Below are 25,631 nucleotides of genomic sequence, written 5' to 3'. Positions count from 1 at the left end.
ATATAAAAAGGGGAAAATAAAATACATTTTTATTTCCGTGTGTATGGAAAAATAATGAAAGGATTTAAGAGAAACTAAGAATAGTCATTACTTAGAAGATTTATTCTTCCAGAAATAAAAAACAAGAATGAGATGAATTCTCACTGACATACTTTTATATGCTTTGATTTTTGAATCACGTAAATGTTTTACCTTCTCAAAAATCAAATAAAAAGAGTAACAGCAAAGGTTGCCACACTAAATTTTTAATACCCCAACTTACCCTTTAATTCTATACAAAACATATATAAAATGTTAATAAACTCAATTACCTTTAATTCTATATAAAACATATAGAAAACTCTCAGATAAATGCAAGCATAGCCAAAGAAGAGAAGAAAAGAAGCATCAAGAGAAAAAGAGAAGAAAAGAAGCATCAACACTAAATTCAATGAATGATTCATTTCTTATCTGATCACCCATCACTGTAAGATAAAGGAAATGAAAAGAGAACTCCTCAAAGGTAGAGACAAGTCTTATTCAACTTGATTGTATTCCATTTAAGTTTCTGACAGAAGCTCCTCTCAGCTGGGTTAACAAGACCAAGTCCTTCAGAACTAATGGCCCAAAGTGAGCTGGCCTCCAGGATCTGGTAATTGTGTCTGAGTAAGGACACCAACAGGTAAGGAAGGTGATGATGGTTTGCAGGCCTCCGGCCTCATCTTGTAGCACTCAGTGCTTAGCCCACAGGCCTATGCCATATCTTGGTTTCTCAGGGCCCTAACTTTGGGATCTACTAAAGTAGTTGAAGCAAAGCTATTACCTAGATGTCAGTTGTTGAAAAGATCTAAGACAAGAATTAATGACTTCGAAGAAGGGACAGCTTGAAGGAAACCCAGGTATTTTTCCTAACCTTTTACCAGCAGCCTGTCTTGTGCATAAAATGTTTTCTTGAAAACACACAAAAAAATGAAATGTGCAGGAATCTCATGAGAAACTGGATTTCAGGGCCCAAAAACTAAAATATAGGTTTAAAAATCTTTAGTTGTATCTTCCTTTTTGTATACAATATTCAATGATAGAGTTCCAGAATTCCACACAGTTCCTAGTTTTTGCTCCTTTTCCTACCAATAAAACAGATTCTAGATGGGCTTAAATTCAGAGAGTATCCACTTGAAGCTAAGAATTTCTTCTTTCTGGCTCACCTGATTTTTTATATCTTTATCTGAAGTGAATTGCTATATGAGACCTAATTTCCCATCACCAGCATTAGCAGTAATTTTTCTAGTGTTCATTCATTTATATATGAAAAAGCAATAAAATATTCAAATAATTGCACAAATGCTGCTGAACAAAGACAGCAATGTTGCTGAAACTGGTTACAGGCAAGTAGCTCTCAGAATATTCCTTTGTCACGATTGCATGATATAATCCAAAACCATTGCATGAAAACATATTTAGGATGGCATTAATGTACTATGCAAAAGAGAAGGTTATACACACAGTCAGAAATTTGAACACCAAATCAATCACTTATATTGTGGAATTCAAAATCCAAACACTTCCTATTGCCTCACTGTCAGTCATTTATAGCCTGGCATAAATTAGGTTGATGTGATAATCCCCTAATTATATCTAGCAGCATTCCTCAGTACAGAAATGGCATTTTGATTGGAGTTAAGGGTAGAAGTTTGGGAAAGGCAGAAGGTATTCTGGAAGCTCAGGGGCTGATACAGATTGGCTCTGTGTCCCCAAAGAGTGCCATGGCTTCAGAGGGTTCAAGTCCCAAGACTTGGCAGCTTCCATGTGGTATTGAGCCTGCGAGTGCACAGAAGTCAAGAATTGGGGTTTGGGAACCTCTGCCTAGATTTCAGAAGATGTATGGAAATGCCTGAATGCTCAGGCAAAAGTTTGCTGCAGGGGCAGGGCACTCATGGAGAACCTCTGCTAGGGCAGTACAGAAGGGAAATGTGGGGTCAGAGCCCCCACACAGAGTCTCTACTGGGTCACCACCTAGTGGAGCTGTGAGAAGAGGGCCACTGGCCTCCAGACCCCAGAATGGTAGATCCACCAACTGCTTACACTGTTGGCCTGGAAAAGCCACAGACACTCAACACCAGCCTGTGAAAGCAGCCGGGAGGGAAGCTGTACCCTTCAAAGCCACAGGGGCGGAGCAGCCCAAGAACATGGGAACCCACCTCTTGCATCAGTGTGTCCTGGAAGTGAGACCTGGAGTCACAGAAGATCATTTCGGAGCTTTAAAATTTGACTGCCCTGCTGGATTTTGGACTTGCATGGGCCCTTGTAGCCACTTTGTTTTGGCCTATTCCTCCCATTTGGAACTGCTGTGTTTACCCAATACCTGTACCTCTACTGCATCTAAGAAGTAACTAGCTTGCTTTTGATTTTACAGGCTCATAGGTGGAAGAGATTTGTCTTGTCTCAGATGAGACTGTAGACTGTGGACTTTTGGGTTAATGCTGAAATGAATTAAGACTTTGGGGGACTGCTGGGAAGGCGTGATTGGTTTTGAAATGTGAGGACATGAGATTAGGAGGGACCAGGGGCAGAATGATATGGTTTGGCTGTGTCCCCACCCAAATCTCATCTTGAATTGTACTCCCATAATTCCCATGTATTGTGGAGGGACCCAGTGGGAGATAATTTGAATCATAGGGGTGGTTTCCCCTAGACTGTTCCCGTGGTAGTAAATAAGCCTCATGAGATCTGGTGGTTTTATCAGGGGTTTTTGCTTTTGCTTCTCTCACATTTTCTCTTACCACCAACATGTAAGAAGTGCCTTTTGCCTTCTCCCATGATCCTGAGGCCTCCTCAGTCATGCGGAACTTTATATCCAATTAAACCTCTTTTTCTTCCAGAAAAAGTCTTCCAAACCTAGTCTCAAGTCTGTATTTATCAGCAGAATGGAAGCGGATTAATAGAGGGGTATTTAAGGGAAGAGCAATTCCTTGACCAAGGTGTTCTGGGAAGCCACAGAACAGGCATGGGAGGAACAGGCAGCCGGGAGGCAAGGAAGGGTGGCGGAGAGGAGGAGGGAAAAAAACAGAATTGAAGTTCAACTACTCTGTGTTTTCTCAAATATGCCTGATGACTCTAACTCGTTTACTCACTTAATTCCATTCCTATATACATCAAATATTTATCCAAAGTCAAATATTCAACAAATAGTAAGTGCCTATTCCATACCAGATGCCACACAAGGCTATGGAAACAAGATAAAAATTACATACCACTTGCCTTGGTGCGTAAATCCCTATATCTGGTGCCCTCATAGATGAGGACTTAGATCCCCATATCCAAGTCCCAGAGTGAGATGGAGCAGGGACACTTCTTAGGGGTCTGTGGGTCCCAAGCATAGAAATAACGGAAAATCCTGATTTCCTTCAAGGGAATTTCCAGGCACCTAGCTCTCCCTGAGAAATAAATGAGCAACTACATAAGCAAAAAGGTATTAGTAGCTTAAAACAATACCCAAGGAAGTTAAAATAATAGGATGTTGGGTTCTCTATAGAAAGTAAAGATAAAATCTTAACATATGTTCCTGAGTTGTTTTTCAGAAACCCGGACCCCCACCAAACAGCATGTAGACCTCAGATAGGGGGAACTGAGGACAGATCTCTGACCACTTCTCTTTGCTGTAAATTTCTTCCTGATGGGCCTGAAAGAAGTCATACCACAAACCAGAGCTAACAATCTTCTGCTGACCCAGATCTTAAACAAAGCTTCCCTTCCTTAACCAACAACAAATCAGAAAATCTTTGAATCTACCTATGACCTGCCCCAACTTCAAGATATCCCACCCTTTGTAGGCCAAACCAATGTGTAACCTCCACATATTGATTTATGATTTTGTTTGTAACTTCTGCTTTCCTAAAACATAACCATGCCTTTAAGAACTCGACTTGCAAGCCATATAAGCTGTCCTATTCTCCTTGCTTGGCACCCTGCAAATAAATGCCCTCCTTTCTTCCACTGCAAACCTCAGTGTGGATGTTTGGCCTTACCGTGCCAGGTGAGCAGGCCCCAGTTAGTTCAGTTCGATAACAAGAAGAGAGAATGTCCATGAAGACTAAGGGAAGAATGTGAGATAAAGAAAGGAAGAAAACAATGTTTAATCCTCATTTTTAAGTAGAAATGGGAGTTTGCAACAACAAAAAAAGTAGAATAGAGGGATTCCAGCATGAGCAATGGCATGAAAACAGAATGGGGCAGGGAACCAAGCAGCTGGATCTTGTTTGAGTTTAAGGTGTGCATTAGAGGTATGTGGGAGCTGATACCGAGAAAGGATGTACTTACCCTGTAAGCAACAGGAAGCCATTAAGCAAAGAAAAGCCATTAAGCAAAAGGAGTGGAAGATCAGATCTGATTTTAGATAGCTTACTCTGCCAACAGTATCATAAAAGTGAACTGAAACCGAAAGCCAAGGAAACCAGATAACAGGCTTTTGTAAGAGCCAATTCCTACACTGTCTCTGGCTTAGGGGCTTTTACATTTGTCACTATTACATTTTGTTTTATTTTATATATATATATTTATTTATTTATTTTTTAGAGATGGGGGTCTCACTATGTTGCTCAGGCTGGTCACAAACTCCTGGCTCCTAAAAATCTTCCCGCCTCAGCCTTCCGAGTAGAAAATTTTACTTAATCAGATGCTACTCATCTTTCCAGCTATTGCCTTCACCAGGTGACTGCAATTTATCCTCAAATAGGGGAACTTTTTAAGACGGGATGCTAAAACAACAGACATAAACTCAAACTCTCCCCCTCGTCAGCCCCCACCAAAGGGATAATAGAATCTGCCTATCAATGGCAGTTGTTAGCATAACACATACCTGACCCTCAAAAAATGACAACTCTTGCTTTTCTACTTAGCTTTTGTTTTTTTAATTTGGAAAGCTAGAATAATAAATTACTTTTTGTTATGATCTGGACTTATAAATTCCAGTACACTGCCTGTAAATGCATTAGCTCAAGAAGGGGACAGTTTACTAATTTGTCAATCATCAGCCCACTAGTGCACTTTTATATATATACAAATATATATATAATAAGTATTATATATATATAATATAATAGGTATTATATTTTTTATATATATATATATAGTGAAAGAGAGAAACACAGAGCGGGAGAGAGAGAGAGAATGACATGGAGAGAGAGAATGAAGGCACACTAATGTCTCCATCACCAAAATGGAGAGATCATTGGTTTTGTGGACTGTCTCAGATTGGCCACCCTCTGACATTAAGGATGCCTCTAGGCTGACCCTTCCAATAACTTCCAACTCTCAGTTTAACATGTACTCAGAAAACACAAAATAATTTTAATATTATTCTTAAAAAAAAATTTGGAAGCTATATATTCTTTAAAAAATATTGTAACATATTCCAAAGCCAAATACTGACGTCCACTAAAAGAGTTTACTAGTGTTTCTTTGAACAATATAGGTAACAAAGAGTTAACTGAATATATCTAAAAAGAAATTTCTTGTTAGCTTCATGGATGATTCCCATACTGTCACCCTATCAATTGGCAGTATCTCTGTTTTCCTAAGCTACACACACTACTTCAGCTTTAATTAAAAGGCCCGTTGCCATAGTTTCTCAGCGAACAGCTCAAGGCATGCTTGAGTCCATTATTTACTGAGGTTTCTAGAGAAATTGTAATATAGCAGTAGCCAGTCAAAATTTCCCAATTTTATCTCCCACCCAGAACAGCTGATGATTCAGACATATAGCTAAGTAATCCAAATATTTTAAGAGAGTCTAAACAATTAAGAATGTATTTGGGATTCAGTTTGGGATGCCCCGCAACCATTTTTTAAAACAAGAGGCAGTCACACTCTAGATCAGTCTGAAATGCTGACAACTGCCTGCTGCCTGCTGCATGCAGCTCACTGCAGAGTGGGCAGTAGCAGGAATATACTTATTTAATGTTCTTTTAATGATTCTTCAAAGTTGGTCAGTTAGTAATTTAAAACTTGTTAATGGTCTACTGTTTAATTACTTCTTAATGTGAAATTTCTACTGTTTGTAAACTGATCAGTAAACATGAAGAGACACATACTGTTTTCTTTAAAATCTGCAAGTAGTTCTTTAATCTCAATCTATTTTATGTTCAGAAGTTGGAGGGAAATACAGGAAATATAAAGAATAATGAGATTGCCAGGCACGGTGGCTCACGCCTGTAATCCTAGCACTTTAGGAGGCCGAAGGGGGCAGATCACGAGGTCAAGAGATCAAGACTATCCTGGCCAACATGGTGAAAACCCATCTCTACTAAAATACAAAAATTAGCTGGGCATGGTAGCGTGTGTCTGTAGTCCCGGCTACTCAGGAGACCGAGGCAGGAGAATTGCTTGAACCCAGGAGGGAGAGGTTGCAGTGTGCTGAGATCATACCACTGCACTCCAGCCTGGTGACAGAACGAGACTCTGTCTCAAAAAAAAGAAAAAAGAATAATGAGATGGGACCAAAAAATAAGAAAAGAAACTTTTCCAAATGAAAAATCTATTGACGTTTGATTCCTAAAAAAATTTGTATAATGGTAAAATAAATGGAATCTTCAGTATTTCATGAGTTATATGTAGCAAAACACATCTCTACCAGCATCATCTTACCAACTGTCAAAATCCTACAAGATTTTCTAAAGGGTAGATAAATAAAAAGAGAAAAGCAACAGGCTTGAAATGGATGGAGGACAGACTAGTTAAAGTCAGTTTGTGTTCCCAATTACAATGAAGTAGAATAAGCACGTCTCTCATTGAATGCAACTGAAAACTGAACAGAATGCATTGAGCAGCTACTTGAGGATTCTGAAACATAAACAGCAGCAGGCCAATTGAAGTCAAAAAGCCAAAATTCAGAGTATATGAAAACCAGTGGTGAGTTTGCCATTTTTGACCTCCATTATTCCCCAGACTGAATGCAATGCAGCAGTGCAGCCTGAAACCCAGAAATGGGTACTGAGGTTCAAATACAGAGTTCCAGAAAAAGTGCCCTAATTCTGGGTAAAGAGGTGAGAAGGAGAATTCTTAAGACTCAGAGAAAGTACAGAAATCACTCATTTTTTTTTTTCTTTTCTCACAGCCCCTAAACAATATCAAAGGCAGGGCAAATTCCTATTCCTTTATGTTTGGTTTTTATCTTGCTTCCTGGATGCAAGCGTGGTCACAGAAGTGTGCGACAGGACAGGATAACAAAAGCCCCAACTTTTTGGCTAGACAAACAAAAAGTGAATCTGAAAGTACTATCAACCACACAGAATTAAAAGGAGCAAAAGAGAATACCATAAACAACTTTAGGCCAACAAACTAGATAACTTAGATGAAATGAACCATTTGTGGAAAGGCACAAATTACCAAAGTGACTCAAGAAGAAAAATAATCTGAAGAGGCACATAAAAAGTAAAGAAGTTGAATTAACAACTTAAAATGATCTTCCCACAGAGAAAACACCAGCCCCAGATGGGTTCACTGGTGAAATCTTTCAAATATTTTTAAAAAACTAATACCAGCAATTTACAAACTCAAAAAACAGAGAAAAACTCAAACTATATGTAAGAACCAAAACTAAATTGCCTTGAAAAAAAAGCAGCAGAAAACTTATTTTATTTATCTTGGATGAGGCAAATAATTCTTATAAATGACAACAAAAGTAGAATCCATAAAGAAAAATAATTGATAAATTGGATGTATTAAAATTTTTTAACTTTTGCACTTAAAAAGACACCATTAAGTAAATGAAAAGACAAACCACAGACTATAAGAAATGCAAACTATATATCTATTAAAGAATTTGTATCCAGAATGTATAGAGAACCCTTAAAATTCAATAAGAAAAAAAATCAATTTTACAATGGACAAAAGATTTGAACATTTCACCAGAGAAGATATATGAATAGCTTAAAAGCATGTGAAAAGAGGCTCAACATCATTAGTCTTCAGGGAAATGCAATCAAAACTCAGAGCTATCACTACATATCCAACAGAATAGCTACAGTAAAAAAGACAGACAATAACAAGTATTGCCAAGGATGTCAAGATACCAGACTCCACATACACTGCTGATGAGAATATTAAATTGTACAGACATTTTAAAAAAACAACTCAACAATTTCTTTAAAAATTAAACTTACCATACAACCTAGCAATTTTACTCCTAGGTTATCTGCCCAAGAGAAATGAAAGTATATGTCCACACAATGGTTTTAAGCACACATTCATAGCAGTGCTATTTGTAATAGCTAATCATTAGGGAGAAATGCCAAAGTCCATCAACTGGTAAATGGATAAATCAAGTACGGTAGATTCACAGAATGAAATACTATTCAGCATTAAAAATGAACAAACTACTGATACATACTACAACATGGACAAACCTCAAAAACATTAAACTACATGAAAGAAGCCAGATGCGAAAGACTACATATTATGATTCTACTTATATGCAATGTCCAGGAAACGCACTATCTACAGATACTGAAAGCAGCATGGAGTTAGGGATTGGAACAGAGATTGACTGCAAACAGGCATAAGAAATCTTTTGGGGATGATGAAAAATATTCTAAAATTAGAAATTAGAATATTCTAAAATAAGAAATTTCTCTCTATATTTTTTTTTATTTTATTTTATTTTTTTTTTTTTGAGACAGATTTTTGCTCTGTTGCCTATGCTGGAATGCAATGGCATGATCACAGCTCACTGCAGCCTCAAACTCCTGGGCTCGAGTGATCCTCCTTATCTCAGCGTCCCGAGTAACTGGAACAACAGGTGCATACCACCATACCCAGTTAATTTTTTTTATTTTTTGTTTCACTATGTTGCCCAGACTGGTCTTGAACTCCTGTCCTTCAGCGACCCTCCCGTCTCAGCCTCCCGAAGCACTGGGATTACAAGCATGAGCCACAGCACCCAGTCTGAAATTTTTGAAAAACTAAAATTCGGCCTAAAAATGTCTGGTGGAAGTAATTTCCATACATATGAAAGCCAAGAAATTGGAAAAGACTGTCCACGGAAAAGAACAGAAAAAGCTTACCATGAGTACTTTAGGGATAGCAGAGAGTAGCAAACCAAAAATAAATCAAAAGATTACCTATGGTAGATTGCACAAATGGCCACAATACTATGCAACTCCTCCTATCAGGACTCTTCTTCTCTACCCCCTGTGACTTACTTTGGCCAAAACAACGTGTCAGCAGAGGCACTGCACAAGCCCAGAGTCCAGACTTCAAGAGGCCTCATGCACTTCCACTCCTGCTGCTTTTGGAACCCAAATCTAATCACATGTGAACCAACCAGGGTTGGCTTACTGGAAGAGGAGAAACCATGTAGTGGAAAACCATGAGTCAGCCAGAGCACATCAAAAACATATGAGTGACTTCCAGCTGTGATGAGCCAAGCCTGACTCAGACCAGACCAAGTGCCCAACTGGGCACAGCCCAAATCACCAATCCACGAAATTGTGAGCTAAATGATTAATGTCTAAGTTACTAAGTTTTAAATGGTTTGTTACAAAGAAGCAGCTAATTGATACACTACAAAAGGGCAGTGATGACTGCAAGACAGCATAATGAATCAAATGGTTGAGTTTTGTGAAGTTGTCCAATAAGGATATGCCTTCCAGGCACAATAATAGAAAAGCAGTCACCAAGTCTGGGAGTTGGCAAAGTCACTGTGGCAGAAGGACTAATTAATTGCATGAGTGAAGTGAGAATAACAAAGTTTCTCAAAACTGTTGGTCCAAGGGTCTATAGTAAGCAGACTGCGAAGTGACGTTAAATAAGAAGGTAATGACAGGCTGACCCCCAAAGAAGATTTCGGTCCTGATAAAGGTAAGAAGGGAACTCATTAAGAGCTCACAATAAGGTACAGAAATAGAAGGGGGTGTGATCAGAGAAGGACAAGCCAGAATTCAAGATCTTGGTATGAGAGTAGTTCTAAGGCATGATACAATATGCACAAGGAGGAAGGATGGCTGGATGAATGGATGGATAAGTGAATGAACAGATAGGTGGATAGATAAATAAAGAGCTATAGATAAACAGAAATCAATAAGAAAAATTACTTACGTAAAGATTAGAAAGTTTCCCTTATATCTAGGCTTTCCTTATAAATTTTTTGCTGTCCTTGTAAGTTGGTCAAACCATTTTCACTGTTTTTGCATTTTGTTTTTATTTATTTTCTATATTTATTTTACGTTTATAGATGTCTATAGATCACTCTTCCAATAAACATTATATAAATAAGCAGCCGGGCACGGTGGTTCACACCTGTAATCCCAGCACTTTGGGAGGCCAAGGCAAGTGGATCACTTGAGGTCAGGAGTTCAAGACCAGCCTGGCCAACATGGTGAAACCTTGTCTCTACTAAAACTACAAAAAATTAGCCAGGTGTAGTGGCGGGCACCTGCAATCCCAGCTACTCAAGAGGCTCAGGCAGGAGAATTGCTTGAACCAGGGAGATGGAGATTGCAGTGAGCCAAGATCGTGCCACTGCACTCCAGCCTGGGCGACAGAGCAAGACTCCATCTAAAAAAAAAATATATATATATATATATAAAATAAGTCTAGCAGAAATGGAATAAAAAAATGTTTCAATCATACTATCAAAAATGCCATAGTCTTAAATATACTGTCAGGCAGTGTTTTATACACTCAAAATGACAGAAACTTCTTAAAGTAAAATAAATTCCACAGTACCCCTATATATATATATACACACACACACACATACATGTATACACACATTTTTATGTAATATATTTTTATGCATATATATATAAATATGTACATATATATTTCTTAACCAACTTCACTGAGATATAAGGTACATATAATAAACTGCACCCATCTAAAGCAGCAATTCTCAAAATGTGGTCCATAAACCTCTGGGGTCCACAAGACTCTTTTAGGAATCCACAAGTAAAGAACTATTTTCATAATAATAAGCCATCTTAGTTTGACATTTTTGTATCAATGTTAATGTGATATTTTTCAAAAAAAATCCATTTAATCTAATTTGTCACATCTGTGGGCATCAAGTTGTATAATATATTCTCTTATCCTTTTTTTTTTTCATTTTATTTACTTTATTTTGAGACAGGGTCTTGCCGTCACCCAGGGTGGAGTGCAGTGGCACAATCACAGCTCACTACAACCTTGACCTCCTGGGCTCAAGAGATCCTCCCACCTCAGCCTCTGGAGTAACTGGGACTGCAGGCGCAAGCCACCATGCCCTGCTAATTTTGTGTGTGTGTGTGTGTGTGTTGCCAAGACTGGTCTTGAACTCCTGGGCTCAACTGATCCTCCCACCTCAGCCTCCCAAAATGCTGAGATTAGAGGCATGAGCCACTGCAACCAGTTTTCTTACCCTTCTAATATCTGTGGGTTCCATAGTTATACCCTCTCTTTCATTTGTCATATCAGTTATTTGATCAGTCTAGCTAGAAGTTTATAAATTTTGTTAATCTAAGAGTCCAAATTGGTTTTCTCTTCTCATTTATATCCGTGTTTGTTCTTACCTTTATTATGTCCTTTTTTCTACTTATTTTGTGTTTAATTTGCTTTTTTCCCCAACACCCACCCCCAACTTCTTAAGGTTGAAGCTTTGCTAATTGATTTTAGACTTTCCTTCTTTTCTAAGATAAGCAGTTAAAGCTATATGTTTTCCTCTGAGCACTGCCTTGGCTGCACCTCACAATTTTGAGATACTGTGTTTTCATTATCATTTAGTTTAAAATATTTTAAAATTTCCTTTATGGTTTCCTTTTTGATACATAAATTATTTAGAAGAATGTTATTTAATTTAAAAATATTCAAGGTTTTCTTGGAGATATTACGGATTCCTATATAATCTATATTATTTCAATCCTTTAAATTAATGTTGACTTGTATTCTGACCCAGAATATAGTCTGTCTTCGTGAATGAGTCATGTGAGTATGGTGTTTCTTTACAAATATTTACTTATTCATTTTAAGACAGGTTCTTGCTCTGTCACCCAGGCTAGAGTACAATGGTGCTATCATGGTTCACCACAACTTCGGCCACCTAGACTTAATCAATCATCCCACCTCAGCCTCCTGAGTAGTTGGGACTACAGGTGCATGCCACTAAGCTTGGCTAATTTTTGTATTTTTGGAGAGACAGGGTTTTGTCATGTTGCCCAGGCTGATCTCAAACTCCTAGGCTCAAATGATCCTACTGCCTTGGCCTCCCAAAGTGTTAGGATTATAGGCATGAGCCACTGCACCTGGCCAATGAGTGTGGTGTTTCTAGAAGTATCGGTTAGGTCAAGATAGTTGGTAGAGTTGTTTAGATCTTTACTTACATTTTTACTGATTTTCTGCGTGGATGTTCTATCAATTGCTGAAAGAGGTATGCTTCTAAACTCTGTTGATCACAGACTATGATTACAGCATTGTCTAATTCTGCCTTTACTTTTGAAATATTTACGTCATACATTTTGAGGTTATGTTTACATTAGGTAGATACACATTTATGATAATGTCTTCCAGAATTATTGGTCCTTTCATCATTGTGGGACATCCCTCTTTGTCTCTGTTAATACCATTTGCCTTGATTATCTATTTTAGCTAGTATTAATATAGCCACTCTAATCTTATGATTATTCTTTGCATCATTTATATTTTTTCCATCCATTCACTTTCAGTCTGTGCCTTCATACTTAAACTGAATTTCTTGTAAATAGCATATAGTTAGGCCCTGCTATTTATCAATTCTGGTCATCTATGTCTCATAATTGGAGTGTTTAGCCCATTAATATTTAATATAATTATTGATATTGTTAGATTTAGGTCTATTATTTTATTATTTATTTTCAATCTGTCTCTTCTGGTTTTTCATTCCTGTGTTCCCTTTTTCTTGCCTTCTTCAGGTCATTTGGATATGTTTTAGAAGTTCTAGTTGGGTTTATCTCTTGGGTTTGCTTTTTTTAATTAGTTGCTCTGAGAGTTAAAATATGCATCCTTAACTTTTCATTCTACCTAAGTTAATATGCCATTTCATATAAAATGTAGAAACTTTGCAAATGTATAGGAATTCCATTACTCCCCACCATTCTTTACACTAAAGGTGTCAAACATCTGTATGTTTTATACACCCCACAAGACAATGTTATAATTTGTGCTCTATATTTACTCCAATATTTGCCATTTCTCACTTTTTAAAAAAAAAAAAAGATAGGGCCTTGCTCTGCTGCCCAGGCTAGAGTGCAGTGGCATGATAATGGCTCACTGTAGCCTCAAACTCCTGGGCTTAAGCAATCAGCCACCTCAGCCTCCCAAGTAGGTAGGACTATAGAAGCACATCACCATGCCCGACAAATTTTTTAAATTATTTTTTTGTATAGACAAGGTCTTGCTATATTGTCCAGGCTGGTCTCGAATTCCTGAGCTCAAGCAATTCCCCCGCCTCCGCCTCCCAAAGTGCTGGGATTACAGGCATGAGCTACCATACCCGGTCCAATATTTGCCATTTCTGATGCTCTTTATTCAAATATACCACCACATTTCTCAAAATTAGTTAAACAGATTACCAAAGCACAGCATTTGGCTCTCATCTGGCATGAATGCATAAATTATAGATAAAAAATTGCCTCAAATCTTTCCTTTTAAGCTTATGACAGTGAAAGCAATACCACTTGGCACTAATGTGACTGTAGGTAAAACACAAATTCAGGAACTGGAATTGGACGACAGTACTGGTTATAAGGTAAAATGGTTACAGAATAATTCAGAACTATTTTTAGATGACAAATTGAAATAAAAACATTAAATATCAAACTTTGATTTAAAACTCTCAAAGGATGAAAGTTCCTTCAATTAAAAAAAAATAGGGATATTTTCAACTCATTTTCTTTTTTTTTGAGACGGAGTTTCACTCTTGTTGCCTGGGCTGGAGTTCAATGGCATGACCTCAGCTCACCATAACCTCCATCTCCCAGGCTCAAGTGATTCTCCCACCTCAGATCCCGAGTAGCTGGGATTACAGGGGCCCACCACCACACCTGGCTAATTTTGTATTTTTAGTAGAGAAGGGGTTTCTCTATGTTAGTCAGGCTGATCTTAAACTCCCAACCTCAGGTGATCTGCCCACCTCGGCCTCCCAAAGTGCTGGGATTACAGGCATGAGTCACTGCACCCGGCCAATTTCAACTCATTTTCTAAAGCGTCTGAATTTGTGTATCCGTGAACAAAACACAGGATAAGACATAAGTAAGGCATAACTATATGTCTAAAATAAAATATGGGGCCAGGCAGAGTGGCTCACTCATGTAATCCCAGCACTTTGGAAGACCAAGGCAGGCAGATCACCTGAGGTCAGGAGTTCTAGACCAACCTGGCCAACGTGATGAAATCTTGTCTCTACTAAAAATATAAAAATTAGCTGGGCATGGTGGTGAGCGCCTGTAATCCCAGCTACTCAGGCAGCTGAGGTAGGAGAATCACTAGAACCCAGGAGGCAGAGGTTGCAGTAAGCTGAGATCACGCCACTGTACTCCAGCCTGGACAACAGAGAGAGACCCTGTCTCAAATAAATAAAAAAATAAGATACAATATGAAAAGCATCTGTCTCTTTCCCCTTACGGAAAAGAGGGATACCAGATATTTGGGGAAGGTGGCAAATTCATGAGAATTGAGAATGAAACTGACTTGTAGAAAACTTCAAATATTCATTCATTCATCCAACATTTACTGAGCTTCACTATGTGTCAGATTCTAAACTAAGAACTGGGGTTACAGACTGCCTTTAAGAGTCTCACAATGACAAAAAAAAAAAAAAAACTAAATTGTTACTATGAGGCAGGAGTCATGAAAGTTTCCTTAAGGAGATAACTTATGAACTGGACTTTCAAGAAAGAGCAAAAGTTACCCTTTTTTTGCTTGAGTATTTTTGTTTTTGTTAGAGGTGTATGAGAAAAGAGAGGAAAGAAATAGAAAGAGACTTTATTAGTTGGAAATAACATGGACAAAAACAATAATCCTAAAACATCATGGTCCATTTGAAGAATTATAAGAAGTGTGGACAAATGGCAGACTCGACCTATCACAGGACATCAGTACAAGGAACCCTTTGACATTATACTAAGAATGAACTTTGTGATCTTGAAAGAAGTGGGAAGCTACCGAAGGATTTTAAGTAGGGGAGAAATACGCATTACCCAACTCTTTCTCCCTTGCCTACCTCTACTACACATACTAGGAAAGATAAAACCTCACATCCCAAGCCTCCTTTATAGTGACAGATGGCCTGTGGCAGCCCTGACCAGTGAAGGGTAAACAGAAATCTAACTGAAAAGTCTTCTGGCAAATATGCAAATTTTCTGATAAATAACCATGGCTGGCTCTGCCCGTTCCCCTCCTTCCTTCCTTGAATTTAGACACCATGTCTGTAACTGTGCCAACCATTCTCCAACCACAAGGGAATGACCAGATTATCCCAAATATACCGAAAAGGACATGGTAGAACTGCTCAAGCAAAGCCTGTGGCCATCTCTAGCTTTCTTGTTATGAGAGAATAGAAATCCCTGTTTATTAATAAACCATTTTAAGTTGGGTTTTCTATTACTTAAATCTGAATGTCTTCATAAATTATAGAAGTTTTAATAATTAATTTGTCTTTTCAAATGATCGTTATTAAGTTGGTGTTGATTGGCTGGGGAAGGGGATGCAGAGAGACTAGTCCAGAGGTTTATGATAGGGCTTGAACCAAATAAACTGCAATGGGAATACAACGAAAGGCAGAGTCCAGAGACATTTAAAAGAGAAGACAGATGGCGCAGGATGGATGAGGGAGCCGTCTATTCTATCTTCTATATTCCTAGTTTAAAAAACTGCAGGGGGCCGGGCGCAGTGGCTCAAGCCTGTAATCCCAGCACTTTGGGAGGCCGAGACGGGCGGATCACGAGGTCAGGAGTTAGAGACCATCCTGGCTAACACAGTGAAACCCCGTCTCTACTAAAAAATACAAAAAACTAGCCGGGCGAGGTGGCGGGCGCCTATAGTCCCAGCTACTCGGGAGGCTGAGGCAGGAGAATGGCGTGAACCCGGGAGGCGGAGCTTGCAGTGAGCTGAGATCCGGTCACTGCACTCCAGCCTGGGCAACAGAGTGAGACTCCGTCTCAAAAAAAAAAAAACTGCAGGGGTTTGGGGACTGGATGTGAGACCATTGCCATTCTCCAATATAGGTGCATAAGATGTGGTAAAGGACTGATGAGTTCAGTTTTGGACATGTTCAGTTTGAGATGCCAATGGGACATCTATGGGAAAATGAGGAAAAAGTTGGTGACTCTGAACCTAGAGATCAAAAGTGAGGTCTACATTTGATAGATTTCAGAGTAACCATGATATGGGGGTAAACTAAAACAGTGAGTATGGTGAGATCCCACAAGTAAAATCTGAATAGGCAAAAATGAGGCCCAGCAAATCTATTGCCAGAAAGTAGTGCTCAGTTGGGCAGCACATATATTAAAATTGGAAAGATACAGAGATTAGCATGGCCCCTGCATAAGGATGACACTGAAACACAAATTTGTGAGGCATTCTATATTTAAAAATAAAAAAAGACAGAAGATTAGTGGCTGCCTAGAGTTAAAGGATGAAGGAGGGAGGGGAATAGGGAATAATTGCTAATGGGTATAGGTCTATTTTGGGGGTGATGAAAATGTTCTAAAATTAAATTATGATGATGGTTGCACAACCTTGTGAACATGCCAAAAACCACTTAATTATACACTTAAATGGGTGAACTGTATGGTATGTAAATTATATCTCAATACAGCTGTTTTCTTCTTTTAAGTAGGCCTAAGACAGGGAATGTCAAGTTATAAGTAGGAAGAGGATTCAGTGCAAAAACAGAGAAAGCCAGGGCCAGAAAGGGGCAGGGGATTAAGAGGGTGTTGTCTAGAAACCAGGAAGGAAATATCAAGAAGGAATCAGTGGCCAATAGTATCGAATACTGGATAGATCAACTAAATTAAAGACTAAAATAATCAATTTATCAATTTGGAAATAATTGGTGAGCTAAGTGTGAGGTGTTCTAAATAGTAGCAGCAGAAGCCATATTAAATTAAGTTGAGGAATAAATGAGAGGTGAGGAATAGAAGGTAACGAAGGAAACTTTTCTTGTCAAGAGAAGAGTTGGTGGCATAGGGAGGTTCTGGGCTGTTGCTATTATTTCCAATAGGAAGCACATGTGATGTTTATAGGTAAGGGAAAGGAGCCAGCAGAGAAGGAGCGATTGAGGATAAAGAAGGAGGGGATGACTAATAGAATATCCCCCAAGAGATGGGAAGAAAAGAATTCACAACATAAGCATAAAATATCAGTGCGGACAACAGATGAATTTTTCACTGTACTGGGAAGGAAGGCTAAGATTCCAGTTGGTTCTAGGTGCAATAAGTTTAAGGAGCTATTACTTGATGCATTAATACTCTTTGTGAGTCAGGAGATAAAAGGTCACTGGCTGAAGGTGAGAGAGTAGGCTTGAGGACTTCAGAGGAGGGTAAACATTTAGGAATAATTATTAGGAGAGAAATTTTAAAGGAAGAAGTTGAAAAGTTGCTACATACATTTCAAATACTTTTAAAAACTTTAATGTATTTCAGTCAATAAAAAGGTCTTTTTACATAATGAATTACCTGCAAATTTATTATACTTCATATTAAACTTTGTAATGACCACACTAAACACATGAGCAGGTTGCCATAAATCCCTGGAGAGATGGTGTCTGCACTCAGAATATAACCCAATGATGCTGATCCTTGGACCTCAGAAACATGGTACCCTTCAAAAGCTCAGCCTCAGGGTAACCAGAAAGGCCCCCAACTGGCCATTTTCCAAGGCCCTCTGCAGCAGAGGCCATAACTCTTTGTTCTCCCTGCGTGAAAGAAGAGTGATTGGGTTGTTTTGTTATAGTTGCTGGAAAAGAAATCAAAAGGTGATTTTTTTGCTTGTCTCTCTTTTTTTTTTTTTTTTCCGAGACAGAATCTTGCTCTGTTGCCAGGCGAGAGTGCAGTGGCACTATCTTGGCTCACTGCAACCTCCACCTCCCAGGTTCGAGTGATTCCCCTGTGTCAGCCTCCCGAGTAGTTAGGACTACAGGCATGCACCACCACGCCCAGCTAATTTTTGTATTTTAGTAGAGACAGGGTTTCACCATGTTGACCAGGATGTTCTCCATCTCCTGACCTTGGGATCGGCCCACCTCGGCCTCCCAAAATTCTGGGATTACAGGCGTGAGCCACTGTACCCAGCCTGCTTCTCTTAAGAGGACTCATAGCAGGTGCCCTCCTAAAGTGTTCAAATAAAATAATGCTATGTCAAAGCCTTTTGTTAACTGTCATGTAGTATACACAAATCATTTCTATTGTAGCTGACATCTATGTATACTTCCAGCTCTATATTCCTTTACACAATCTCAAGAGTCCCTCTCTCTAACCATACTGGTGTACAACAAGCCCTGAAAACAGGCATGTGCTTTCCTAAATCTTATCTATTCTCATGCCCTTATACCAACCTGGGATTTTGCTCTCACTGTCTCTGAATCTACTCAGGTATAGTAGGCCCCACTTATCCACCACAGATCCATTCCAAGACCCCAGTGGATGCCTTAAACCATGAATAGTACTAAACTCTATACATACTATGTTTTTTTCCTATACATACATACCTATGATAAAGTGTAATTTAATTATGTAAATCTGATGCAACACATTGCCATCAATCAGAATATGTTTTCTATTCATGTCTTCCACCCACATATTTAATGTCTTTTCCATCTTAACTAAGCACTTATCATGCACTATGGCCATAACTTTTAGAGTTTAAAGTGTGACAGCAAAACTATCATGAATTTCTTTTTTTTTTTTTTTTTTTTTTTTTTGAGACGGAGTCTCGCTCTGTCGCCCAGGCTGGAGTGCAGTGGCCGGATCTCAGCTCACTGCAAGCTCCGCCTCCCGGGTTTACACCATTCTCCTGCCTCAGCCTCCCGAGTAGCTGGGACTACAGGCGCCCGCCACCTCACCCGGCTAGTTTTTGTATTTTTTTGTAGAGACGGGGTTTCACCGTGTTCGTCAGGATGGTCTCGGTCTCCTGACCTCGTGATCCGCCCGTCTCGGCCTCCCAAAGTGCTGGGATTACAGGCTTGAGCCACCGCGCCCGGCCGAATTTCTTTTTCCTTCTTCACAATTTCACAGATAGAGGATTCATTCTTGTGGCATATCTTAGAAGCTTCAGCATACGATTTTTTTTTTCCTTTCCTTACTAAGAAGTTTTACCTTTTCACTTTAAGGAAGCATTTTGTGGCTTCTCTTTGGCATATCTGAATTGCCAGCATCACTACTCTTGCACTATGGGGCCATTATTAAGTAAAACAAGGGTGACTTGAACACAAGCATGGCAATACAGTTGACAGTAAACCTGATAACTGAGATGGTCAGAGTATAAAGTACGGATTTGCTAGACAAAGGGATGATTCACATGTTGGGAAGGACAAAGTGGGATTGAAGAAGGGCAGCTCAGGTTTCCATCGTGCTACTCAGAATGGCACGCAATTTCAAACTTATGAATCGTTTATTTCTGTAATTTTCCACTTAATATTTTCAGACAACAGTTGGCCATGGGTAACTGAAAGCATGGAAAGCAAAACCACAAAGAGGGGACTACTGTACTTACCATACAACCTTAAGGCTTCAGCAAAAATATAACTCCTCTTGGAAGGCTTCTCTAATCACTTGAGCTAGAAGCAACCAGAACTATTCCAATCATTTCTTTTCTATACATAATTTGTTACTTGGTATTTACGCTAATGATGCTTTTTTGTTTACCTGCCTTAAGCACCTAGAAGACAGGAATCACGTTTTCATGGTGCCTTTACAGCATGACACTTTGTATGTAGTAGACACTTGGCCTATTACTTCTGGAAGGGGCTCAGAGATCATTCTCACATTACTAGTCAAAATACAAAAACCTAAGTCTCAACGACAAAAGAGACTTGACCAAGGTGACACAGTTAGTTCGTGGCAGAGCTAGAACCCAAAACCAGAATTTTGAACTCCTATTCTTATAATCCTTACATTATGCCAATAATTATTGTTATTACTCTAGTTCTATTTTGCCATCCAGATCTCAAAGAGAGTCATTCTTGAGCCTTAAGACTACATAAAGATGCAAGCTTCTCTGGAAAATATTTTGTTTCAATTCTAATCTAGATGAATTTAATTGGCTTGGATGCATGAAAAAAAGTGGGAGTTTTTTTTGTTTTTTGTTTTTGTTGTTTTGTTTTGTTTTTCCGTTTTGTCACCAAGTAGCTAAAGTCAGGGTTAATTATACGATAGTGTTGACTCTGGTATGATAAACCCTGTGAATAGGATTAATTTGTCTTTTTTACATATGTATTGGCTGTACACTTTTACACAGCAGTTTCCGATGCTCTCATCACATTTGTGATTCATAGTTGGAAACGGCACAGCAGTTCAGTTAGCATAACAGAAAAAAACCAGTAACTATAAAATTTCAGCACCGATTTGGGAGTGACCTAGAAGGAATTGTCAAGGGCAGGGGCTCCATCTCCAACCCTTTGTTAACCCTATTGTCTAGCATAGTACTTTGGACAGAAAGAGAAAATAAATGTGTTTATTTGAAAAATAATTGGGTGACACTCAATGAATACTACATCATGTGCACACTTACAACTTATGGCTGACTTAATTAGTATAAATTAATTTAGACCTAAATTGTAACTCTAGACAAATAACTTATTTATAAAGATAACCTAATTATAAAGGATTGCTCAATAATAAACTATCACTTTCCCTAATCCACTGAATTAGGTAATTCTTAATGAAAGATGAAAATTTAATGAGATGCTGTGAAATGTGGTTATTTTGCTGGCCATTCTCCAATGATTTGGTACAGGGACACTTGAGGAACATAATGAAGACAACAAGGCTTAGGTGGACCATTGTTTCATGTAGGATAACTTACATAATCACTGGAAAAAACTAAATGATTTGCCAATTCAGTATTGTAAGAAATGTCAACTAAAAACTCAATTTCTTTCAGCGAAAATTTTGGGCTATGATTCTCTGGGCTGTGAGTGGCATGATTCAACACCACAGGACAGATAATATGTAGCCAGATAATTCTTGTGTTATTCAGTCCTTATCTTGTTATGTGACTCTTTGGGAACTGCTTACCTCTTTTGTTTCCTTTGCCTGAAACAGGAAATGGAGATACTCACTCAAAAACTGGTAGATATAGAACACACTCTTCTCCTTCCTTATGTCAGACAAGGCTTCCCTTATTCCACTGAGCTCATGAATAGGGATTATTTACCACTATTCACTCTGGATATTCTCAAAGGGCATTATAATAGTCTCCATTCTACTGAAGTACTCCCAAGACCCTTTCTTATAATCTAATGGTACCTCAATTACCCATATCACTTTCTGAAATTTCCTTAAAATCAGGATTGTCACAGCCTGACTTTCACCACAGGAATGTAAGGTAACAGGTAATCACTGTTTAAACTCACAGCATAAAGCATTATAAATCCTCAGGAAAAGTACACTTCTTAGATAACAGGATTCTAGAAACCAGAATGAACACTTGGTTTCTAGACTGTCTTACTACATCAATGTGAAATCACTTCTCTTCATTAGCTGTTTAGAACAACAAGAACAAAAACACTGTATAAGTGTTTAATAAGGATACAGAAAACACGTATTTCTGTCCATTACTGAAGTTACACTGGTCAGGCCTTGCTAGTGGCATTAATAATTTCACATTCTCATATGCTATTTATTAACATTTAGAAGACTACTAAAAAGCTAGTAAAGTTTGCAACTATGTAAAAATAAAAAGGGTTGGCAGTTATGGTTCCAAAACATCATATAAACATCATATTATTTATTTCTAGCTTCATGAGGAAGAAACTGAAGAAATGTGTTTACTATATGCTTAGTGAGGAGAAAATAGCTGGAGCTCCTCAGATGAGGAAGGTGGCTTTTTTCCCTACTGCAGAACTTCTCCAAAGCAAATTGAGTTCTGGTATCATGATTTTTTTCTCTAGGAGTATTTCTCTGACTACCTGAAAAGGAACTGGCTAAAACTTCCTGTGCAATTGGACTCCTTCCTGGGCGTGTGGGTACCAGAAGCAATACCTTCTGCCAAGTAAAGCATCAAAGTGCTCACTGAACTTCTTCATCTGTACAAGGGCTGGCCCAAAGCTTTTTCATGGTTCAAAGTGAGTCAGCAGATCCTAAACTCATTTTCCTTCTTTGAACACGGTAGAAACGCTGAAAGTGAATTATCTGCTTACTGAGAATGGAAGGAGAAATAGAAAGTACTAAATTCTTAGTTCAATATGACTATGATTTGTCAGAAATCAAAATATTTTCTTGGATAATTATTTTGCAGCAGCTACTACTAAAAAGCAACAAGAATATTCATTATGCTACACAAAATGTATGTTTTAAAATATGCTTAAATCCAAGTAAATTCAGAGGTATTTCTCAAAGAGAAAGTCTTGCAGAAAATGGCATCTTGATAGAAAAAAGAAAAATATTCCCCATATTTTCCTTAAGGGAAAATATTTCATTTGTGTAAGCAACGTAGTGATGAAATATGACATTCTTTTGCAACACAGTCCCATAATTTTCACTTATAAAATAGCATTCTTTGAGTGGTTTATCAAAACAGCTTGCTGATGAGTAGCCCATAAACAAATTAAACTAATAATGCGTTTAAATTTTTCAGAAACAAAAATCAAACCAAATCCATTTTGTTTCAATTTGTGACTTACATTTTTAGCACAAACTCCAGGGCAATTTTTACAAGCCTGGAAAGATCCAGTAAGAGTTGAGATTTAGCAAATGTTGAATTCTGAGCAATGTCCTGAGAATGTGCATTTTTCTTTTCTGCCCAACTCTTGAGTTCTATTTGCCCAGTTTCAGGAACCAGCACTCACTAGGATATTTTTTTCATCCATTCATTCAATAAATATTTATTAATAACCCACTGTATACAAGGCACTGAGCCAAATAGTGGGGATACAGCCCTACACAAGAAATATATGGTCCTGCCCTCAAAGAGCTCACAGTCTAGTAAACAAGGCAAATATCACACAAAGATGTCAAACTGTACCAGGAATCTTATGAAGTGGCTTAAGGCATTAAACAACTACCCCCAGCTTTCCTAACCAAATGCAAGCTCAGGACAAAAACATTCAACTGAGAGATAAGTAAACAAGACATAGTTGTATCTCATTTTTTGTTTGTGCTTTAGCTGAAATATCTGATGGCTAGCATAATAATCCATAACAGGATTATTATTCTGGTTCTATCATTTATGTGTGTGGAACTGGTTATCTCCTTTTAAAATCAAAATCCTGTATTTTGGTGTTTGCACTCTGTCAATTATTTACTTCTTATCACATCTGAATGGGTTGTTCTGTTGAATTAATCTCACATTTGAAAACTGTTGCTTTACAATAGTCCCGGTTTTTTATGTTTTCCATAAACTTGAATTAATTAATTTAATAAAGACTTGAAAATTTGCAAACATTATCATTTATTTTTATACACTTCAAAATTCAATTTCACAAAATATAATGATAGCTACCAAATACTGAATACTTATTATGAGCTAAGTAGGATTCTTCTTTACACAGTTTCTTGTAATTTCCTCCACCTTCCTATAACCCTGCAAGATACTAATGGCTCTATCTTACAGATGGGTAAACCGAGGCACCGAGACATATCACACAGCTAGTTAATGTAAAGCCAGGAATGGAACCTCTGATTACCTGACTGGTTAACTTATCCTCTCAAGAATCCTAAATTGAATAGAGTTCTCGCCCTCCAGGGCTATATGTAGTAGAATTACTCTTTATGCAACATTTTAATGATATTGCAAAAATACCGTTAAAGTTTTTAAGCAACTAGAACCCAATAAAACATCCAAGGTGGCATAAAATATCTAATTAATGAAATGAAAGGTAAGATAACTTCAGGTAAATGGAGGGCGTTTAACTATGAAGTCTTTGCCAACATGAGTAAACTGCACCAAGCAGCAACTTCCAAGCCTGGCGGGGTGCAACTTTCCTAAAAAGAGGGGAAATTATCTTAGGATAAGTGGAGGTTGGCCTGAAAACTCCTAAAGAAATCCTAGGTCAGGGAGAGCTTGCATTTCTTCAGTGGAGCTGGTTCCTGGGTGGAGTGATTAGGAGTTAATTGCCCTAGAGGGACGGTCCACGTTTCGAGAGTGGAGACTAGCACAAGCATTTAATTTAAGCACACACTACCGTCATCGCTTTGCAAAAATCATCAGATGGTCCCCATTAAAACATGGAGAGCTTTATGAGAGAACAGAAATGTAAACTTGAAAATCGAAAATGAAATGCATATGGATCAAACTGTTCTGCACTAACGTCTTCGTTTATCCCAGTGAACAACCAGAGTCAACTGACAGCACCCAGAAAACACTTCCACCAGCAAAATACAAACTGTAAACTCAAGTGACATCCAGCCTGTGGCTAAGTTTTTTAAGGTCTGCAGCACTTTTAGGGTTTGCCTTTTCCCCTCTTGTACAACAGCTCCACTACATAAATTTGCTAAAACCGTTCGCTGGGCACTAATATGGAATCACTTAAAAAGAAACATGCCACTTTCAGCTAGGGGACAGCATGCTCGTCATTCAGTATCCTACTGGTTTCTTAACACGCATATAATTAATATTGGTACTCAGGAAAGAGAACTTCTTCTGACCTTGAGCGTGCGCGCTAAATAAATTACCTCAGAACGAAAGTGGTGCGATCTCAAAACAGCATCTGGGGAGAAAAGAGAGAAATGAGACTTCATTTAACTCCTTGTTCTTCACCTAAGTGATTCATGACTTACCTGGGAGACCAGGGTCGGGAAAGCACATCGCAGACGCCTGGAATTCGGTGGGACTTCCTGGGGGAAGGAGGAGGAGTCCTGGGGCCATCGGTCTCTAGGTGATTTCTCCGCGAGAAGTTTGCATGAAAGTTCCGGGGGAGTTGGGGAGTCCCGAACTTTCCATGCCTTACTTTCTTACCCCTACGCTCCAGCGAAGGACGGGTGAAGGCAAGGCTGCCGCAGCCCCGGACTACGCTCAAATTACCCTTAAGGCTTTAGTAAACTGTCTGAAAATTTGAATTCGTTTCTCCCCTCCCTGCCCTCTGCATCGCCGTGGTTATTCAAACCTGGGAGACTGGAGGGCGGAGGTGAGGGCAAAAAGGGCAAGGGGCGTTAAATAAAGAAACGTACTCAGCCTAGGGAGTGGGCAATGATGGGGCTAGGGGCAGCCGAGGAGAACTGAGGGAGCCTCGCTTCACTCTCCAAATTGGCTTAAATGTTCCTGGTAGCCGCAGAAACCCGTCGCGGCGTGTCTTACCTCGGCTTCTCGAACGACCCGAGAAGACCGATTTCATCGGATGCCTCCCTTTCTGGAGCTTGCGGTGCCAGCAGCAGAAGAAGACGATGGTGGCGATGGTGCCCAGCAGAAGCAACAAGAGGAAGAGGGCACATTGGATGCTGTAGGGTCTCAGCAAGACGAGGAAAGCCGCGGCGATCATGGTGCGGGCGAGG

The 25,631-nt window shown here is 38.8% G+C and overlaps 1 protein-coding gene across 1 annotated transcript in view; it reads right to left on the bottom strand.

Annotated features, from left to right (window-relative positions):
* The window catches only part of DST (dystonin), a 496,305-nt gene extending 470,680 nt beyond the window's left edge, over positions 1-25,625 (bottom strand). Inside the window, exons 1-2 of the mRNA XM_011960180.1 lie at positions 25,438-25,625; positions 24,816-24,850 (exon numbers count right to left, since the gene is read on the bottom strand). Of these exons, the coding sequence (XP_011815570.1) occupies positions 24,816-24,850; positions 25,438-25,618 (216 nt within the window). The 5' untranslated portion in view covers positions 25,619-25,625. The remainder of the gene's footprint in view (positions 1-24,815; positions 24,851-25,437) is intronic.
* Positions 25,626-25,631: the final 6 nt, after the last annotated feature.

Source organism: Colobus angolensis, unplaced genomic scaffold (genome assembly GCF_000951035.1).
Source record: "Colobus angolensis palliatus isolate OR3802 unplaced genomic scaffold, Cang.pa_1.0 Scaffold51, whole genome shotgun sequence".
In the NCBI taxonomy this organism is placed as follows: Eukaryota; Metazoa; Chordata; class Mammalia; order Primates; family Cercopithecidae; genus Colobus; species Colobus angolensis.
This window is presented reverse-complemented; position numbering and strand designations above follow the sequence as displayed.